General features: G+C 50.3%; 5 protein-coding genes across 5 annotated transcripts; all 5 read left to right on the plus strand.

The window, feature by feature from the left end:
- Positions 1 to 91: 91 nt before the first annotated feature.
- DQ04_01181160 (hypothetical protein) lies at positions 92 to 1,045 on the plus strand (the record flags this gene model as incomplete). Its single annotated transcript, XM_009310344.1, has 1 exon — positions 92 to 1,045. The coding sequence occupies one exon, from the start codon at positions 92 to 94 to the stop codon at positions 1,043 to 1,045; it is 954 nt and encodes a 317-aa protein (XP_009308619.1).
- Positions 1,046 to 1,262: 217 nt separating this feature from the next.
- On the plus strand, positions 1,263 to 1,766 carry DQ04_01181170 (thymocyte nuclear protein 1; the record flags this gene model as incomplete). The annotated part of the gene is made up of 1 exon (XM_009310345.1): positions 1,263 to 1,766. One exon carries the CDS (start codon positions 1,263 to 1,265, stop codon positions 1,764 to 1,766), a length of 504 nt encoding a protein of 167 aa, XP_009308620.1.
- Positions 1,767 to 2,029: 263 nt separating this feature from the next.
- DQ04_01181180 (calphotin-like protein) lies at positions 2,030 to 3,010 on the plus strand (the record flags this gene model as incomplete). Its single annotated transcript, XM_009310346.1, has 1 exon — positions 2,030 to 3,010. One exon carries the CDS (start codon positions 2,030 to 2,032, stop codon positions 3,008 to 3,010), a length of 981 nt encoding a protein of 326 aa, XP_009308621.1.
- Positions 3,011 to 3,215: 205 nt separating this feature from the next.
- DQ04_01181190 (hypothetical protein) lies at positions 3,216 to 5,804 on the plus strand (the record flags this gene model as incomplete). The annotated part of the gene is made up of 1 exon (XM_009310347.1): positions 3,216 to 5,804. One exon carries the CDS (start codon positions 3,216 to 3,218, stop codon positions 5,802 to 5,804), a length of 2,589 nt encoding a protein of 862 aa, XP_009308622.1.
- A 135-nt stretch (positions 5,805 to 5,939) lies between these two features.
- On the plus strand, positions 5,940 to 6,143 carry DQ04_01181200 (hypothetical protein; the record flags this gene model as incomplete). The annotated part of the gene is made up of 1 exon (XM_009310348.1): positions 5,940 to 6,143. One exon carries the CDS (start codon positions 5,940 to 5,942, stop codon positions 6,141 to 6,143), a length of 204 nt encoding a protein of 67 aa, XP_009308623.1.
- Between the last annotated feature and the right edge of the window lie 87 nt (positions 6,144 to 6,230).

The raw sequence follows: 6,230 nt of genomic DNA on the forward strand, positions 1-6,230 counted from the left end.
TCTCCTACAGTTACTGTTTCTCCTTTTGTTGGATGTATTTTTACAACGTAGAGAATTGCTTGTATTGTATCTTCACCTGTATCCTATCGTGATGAGTGGTGTCGTGAGAAAAGAGCAGTATGCCAGTGTTAAGAAGATACAACGAGCACTCTTAGGTACACAATCCAAGGCACCGCGTCAAGAGCCTCCAGGCGTGGCCTCCGTTGGCCTCATCAACATTTTGGGTGGCAAAGAGGCAAAGTTGCAAGCACTCGTGAGGCACGTGGATATCGGCGCACACGAGTCCCTGCAGCCTATCAAGTTGCTTATAGAATTCATGAGCTTCATCGTGGGCGGACTTACCGTTGAAGCGGACAAGGTTGAGGAGGCTATATGTGATGCGAAGAAGGTCGCTGCAACACTCACACATGAAATTCAGCGCTGCGAAGTAGAACTTCAGTACAGACAGCAGTATAGTGGTACCAACGTCACTCGAGCGTTGGCTCAATTCTACCGTGCAAAATGTATATTTTCTCCGAGCGCATCTGTCAACACCACGGAAGGGCACTTGCGTGAACTCGCTCAAGCCATAATGGAGGATCGCGCTCGTCTACAGGAAACCAGAAGCAAACTGAGAGTGTTGACCATGGTACAACGTCTTTTGTGGGGATCAGGTAGCGTGCCCCAGGAGGATGTTGAGTGCGTGCTGCGCGACTGGAGCGTCACACTTACTATTCGTCGTTTTAACCATAAACTGAGAGACATCATGCTTCCACTTAAAGAAGAGGCGCGTAACGCACTTGGTTGCTTGTTGTCTCTTGAGGAGTTTATTGTGCATGTCGATATTGGGCTTTCCGCAGCCACGGAGGATTTGGAGGCTTGTCTCGTGTCATTGAAAAAGTGCATTTTGATGCAAGAAGAAGACTCGCGTGTCCGCCGCATCAACGCGATGCGGGAGAGAGCTTCGACGGAACCCTCCTTCATGTTTCACTTATCACGTCCTACTGAGCGATATTCGGCATCTGCGATGGAAACTGAGGAGCTCAGCAAGTTGTATTGCTCCTAGAGTTTTTGTGTTGTAGTCTCTCCCTTGTGTGGTACGATACACACTGAGCAACACAAAGAAGTGTGGCTACTAAGGATTTCTTTTTTCGGTACGAAATCTTTGACTGCTTAATTTGAGCTTCTCCGTTTATTATTCGTCTTTCCTCGTGTTTCCTGTACGCTATTTTTCATCGTAACTCAGGTTGTGAAGCTGCGTATTGTAGGTACCGCATTGGGTGATGAGTCGTAAAAGGCTGCGATCGCCGGAGGTGGTTCAGTATTGGCTTATGAAATCTGAGCCGAATAAGTTTTCTATTGATGATCTAAAAGCGAGTGGATGCTCTCCCTGGGATGGTGTGCGTAATTACGCGGCGCGGAACAACATGAAGTCAATGAACATCGGTGATCGTGTCCTGTTTTACCATAGCAACGCGAAACCCCCAGGTGTAGTGGGTCTCGCCTCTGTCACGAGAACAGCGTACCCCGACCATACAGCGTTGGACTCTTCTTCAGAGTACTACGATGCCAAGGCGAGTGAGGACAAAAACCCGTGGGAGATGGTCGACGTCCAGTTTGAGGAGAAGTTCCATTCTTTGGTTTCTCTGGAGCAGTTAAGGGGCGAGAGCGTATTGCGCAACATGCAGTTGTTCTCAAGATCGAGACTAAGTGTGCAGCCTGTGACACGAGGTGAGTATGAGCATATCGTGTCGATTGGACGAAAGAGCAGAGTGCCAATATATTGACGATTTGATCGGCTTGGTTTGTTTTTATTTTTTTCGCTGTTGTTGTTGTTTTTTTTGTTGTTTTTGATGAGCAACTAACATTGTTCTTTTTTTCTTTTTCTTTTTTCTTGTACTTTTTGCATGTGTGTGTGTGTGTATGTTTTACTTGGTGTGGAAATATGGCGAGCTGGATGGTTTCGGCTTTCCCAACTGCTGCGCCGCCTCCCCCAGTTCCGGGCGCGTTATTGCCAACACCCGCTCTCTGCGTCGAAGCAGTTCCTGCGATGCAACGTGGGAGTGACCAGGTGCCTGCCACAGTACTGCCGCCGCCGCAAATGAACGGTCCCTTCTCACAACATCAAGTGGTCGAAATGATTTGTGGTGGAAATGTGAAAGGGGCTGATTCCTCGCCTGTGGTCTACCCTCCCTTCTCAGCGAATCAGCAGAAACGACACGTTGTTCCTTTCGGTGAATTCATGATTCCTACAGTCTTTGCTGCCCCAGTTTGCGTAAGCGTCGAAGAGACTGCCTCTGCGCTGCCTCAACAGTTGCCACCCCCCTACATTGTCTTTGGTGGTGCACGATATGAACATTTCCCGGTGGCGCGGAAGGCGCGCCACTTTGACGACCCGAACAGCCGCTGTCAGCGTGAGGCTGAAATGATGAAAACTACACTGAAGAGCATGTCAGAGCAACTCAAACTTGCTGTGTCGTATCTGCATTTGGAGCCACCTACATTTCTCAAGGCATCGCCTCAAGTGCGGAAAGGATTGCGGCACAACGTTGACACACCAATAGTTACCTCCCTGTCAGAAGAAGGTGCTTTTTCACAGAAGAATATTTGGACAGTGGCTTACACGGGATCTGCAAAGGAATTGCATGTGTTCATTGAGGACTTAGATAGCGACGCACTCAACGCCAAGGGATGTGTGCTTTACAGCCGCCGGCAATACGGTATTAAAAAATGTGGTGAAAAGTATGTTTTGGGTCTTGGTCAAAAAGGCAGTGCCCTCCAGTTTGCCGCTGTGGCAGGTCACCTGGACAACGTTCTTCTTCTTCTTCACTGCGGTGCGGAGGATTACACAATACCGCGCTTAAAAGATATCCTTGGCGCCGATGTGATGCAAACCATACAAGCAATGAGGGTGAGCTCACGCGCTAAGCGCATCGCCCGATTCACGTGTGCCAAGGTGGATCACGGCCCCCGCACGAAATCCCCAGAACCATTGACAGCGCAGGAGATTGTGTCTGCCATTCCAGCATAGGAGCGGCCAGCGGGGTTTTCACTATAGACATGTTTGCCTCGGCACCATCACATCTGCAGACATACCTGCCTAAAGGCGGAAGTGTGTGGTTGGTCCCGTGCTCAGACAGAGAACGCCAGTATTAGGTTTTTTTCTTCTTTGTCGTTCTTTATTTTTTATTTTTTTGGTGTTTCTTTGGAAGTGTTGTGCCATTTTCCCCCTCGGCATGAAAAGTCTTCTTGACAGATGCCTATTCAGGAGGGAGTGGGATGACGGAAAGGTAGAAGAAGTCGTCAAGTACGCCGGTAGTGGCAAGGCGAAACTGTTCCGCACCGGCGCGTTCACATCTTTTTCTGTGAAGGAATCCCACCAGGGCGATGTGAGGCATCTTCCCACCGGCGCGCGCACATTGCTTCTTGATGCTAACGCTGGTGAAGTTGTTGTGCGTGGTGTCAACAAATTTTTCGACATCGAAGATGTTGAGCGCGATTTAGATGACATTGGTAAACTCTGGGAAATGGGGTCTGTGTGGTTGCAGAGAAAAATGGCTGGCTTCACTGTTACGTGTTTTTCCCTCGATGGCGAGTCTGTCAGTATTGCCACAAAACACGTTGTAGAGGGACCGCATGTTGATGTGGCCCGCCGCATACTCTGCAGCTCATTGAGTGCTGAACAACAGAAACAGCTTGCATCAGACTTGTTCTTGACAGGGGCCGCGCTGAGCTGCGAATGCATTTCTGCAAAAGATGATCCGCATCACCCAGTCCCAGAGCGGAACGAATACGACAATACTCTTGTAATCTTTTCCGCACACAAGCGAAGTGACCTACGAGAAGTGAGTGTTTCTTTCGAAACGATGCGAGTGATGGCGGAGCGGTGGGGGCTGCCAGTGGTGCCCTGCTGGCGTGTTAGTGGTCGCGAGGAGCTGCACGGGTGGTTGCAGGAGAGGGGGCTCTGGCGGGGAAAAGGCCCCGACGGGATGCCACTTGGTGAGGGATATGTTCTTCTTGTCGAAGTTCCGACATCCCATCTCTCACCAACGGTCATAATAAAGGATCCCTTTACTGTGGTTCCAGTTCGATTAAAAGCAAAGACTGTAAAGTACCGTGTCCTGCGGTCCTTGCGCTCCATCGTTGCTGGGGATTCCGTGGCGAGCCCGCAATTGTTTCATGAGGTCCTCGCAGTATGGTCGGAGCACGTCGCCGGATATAGGTGTTTTCGACAGGCAGTCACAGAGCACGGTGTCTTCAACTTGTGTTCACAGTTTGAAAAGCACGTTAGTGAACGAAACGGCGTAAGGCTTCGTGGGAGCGAGATGAGCATAGGGCGAGCCTTTGAAAGACTAGTGGAATTCACAGAAAAGCAAGCGCATGCGAGGTCTCAGGCGCCGCTGCATGTCGCTATGTTATGTGGTATTCCGGGAGTGGGGAAATCAACGCTAGCGCAGGCCATCACTGAAATGGCGGAGCGGGGTTGCTCTCCCTTTCGGTACGTCATTCACCTGAATCGAGATAGAGTTGCCAATGACGTTGCAGTACGGGAGGGCATAGACGGCTCCGCCAGCAAGCACAAGCAGCGGAAACTAAGGGCCATGGTGCATCACGCCATGTTGAATGCACTGACTCGTCTGATATTGCTCTCATTTCTCCACAAAGGGCCTGGGCTTCTCATTATGGATGCTTGCAATGCCAAGGTCGACACAAGGCGTCTGTGGCGTGATGTTTTACCCAAGGAGCTGGAGAGCTTTCGGATTTTTCACGTGACATGCACTGACAACTCTACACTCCTGCAACGACTTGCAAATAGAGAAGACCATGAGGTGCTTCATGATCTTTCGGAGGCTCAAGCTGCACTCTACGCGGTAAAGAAATCGTTTGTCGAGCCTCCGGAGAGTGAACTATGTGTGCGGCTAGATACTGCTATCAGCTCGGCGGAGGACATAGCTCGACGCGTCCTGTCGCTCTACACTGGGGACAAGCAACCCCACGCCTCCATCTATGACTGTCGGCAAGCTGAAGAGGAGTTGACGACCCTGCGAGCCGCACTCATTGGGTCACTTGTTGGGTCTGTCGACCGAGACGTCTCAAAACTATTTGCAAACACCGTCAAACGGGCAAGAGCGGGTACTACCGTCCTTGTGCAACTGAATATGTCATTCGATAAATTGATTGCGATTGCAGCCGATACCATCATGAGTGTGGTGGCCTCGAGCGGTTCAAGTGAGAGCTTGTGGGAACGATGCCGATGCGCCCCAGACTTCGATGTCAGGCGTTGTGCCGCGAAGGTAGAAGAGGGCCACACACGCTGGATTCGAGGATGGCTCTTTGATGGAAGTGACTCAGACGAGTCATTTTCGGTGGATGCATGGCGTCACGCTTTAGAAGAACGTTTTGAATGCAAGCCTTGTTTTCCACATGTTACGCTTGTGTTTGATGGTTCCAACGCCGAGGCGCTTTCTCTGCTCCCAATGCCTGGGAGCACTGCTGAGGTGACTCTCAGTTCTGTCCTGCTTGATCGGTCTGCTCTCTGCTTCAGCGCCACAGTAGCGGCAAATGGACAATGTTACGAGCACCAGCTGGACTCACCAGTGGCAGTACCGTTGCACGTGACGGTTGCCCATACATCAGAGGTGAAGGCCTCTTGTGCAGGAATGATGTTTGGCCTCTTTCAAAAATGGGGACATCACAACGCGGAACTGGAGCAAACGAGACATGATACTTCAGTGAAGCGGAGTCGTTTAAAGTTCTTCAATTTCTTGAAGGCCCATCTGGATACGCCCATCTGCGTGCGAGGGGTCGTTGTTGTTGAAACGTGAGAAATAAAGCTCTTATATTCACTTAATGGGTGAGATGGCTGTTCGATTTCTCTACGTCTGGCTGTTCCACCCATCTCTTGTTCCCTATCTCTTTCTTTTTTTGTTCGAGTGTTGGAAGAAAGGGAAGTACAGACCATGGCCGAGCCTATTGATGGAAGAGCCATCCAGCATGCAAGAGATGAGTATATGCAGCACTTTTCGGATGTATTTGCTGAGGAATTGGTGAAGGTGTACGAATCCGACGGAAGTGCAACAGCAGTGGAACAGCTGACTGCTTGCATCGAGGTTGGGGTTGCGGTGTGGGGTCATCCCATTGCCATAGGGAACCCGATTAAGTGAGCAATGACGCTGTGTTGTTTTTGGTCGATTAAAGCTCTGGTATCGGCGTGTTCAAATCGGCATGTCCGTCCCGTATATATATATATA

Source organism: Trypanosoma grayi, assembly GCF_000691245.1.
Source record: "Trypanosoma grayi strain ANR4 Tgr_118_V1, whole genome shotgun sequence".
Taxonomy (NCBI): Eukaryota; Euglenozoa; class Kinetoplastea; order Trypanosomatida; family Trypanosomatidae; genus Trypanosoma; species Trypanosoma grayi.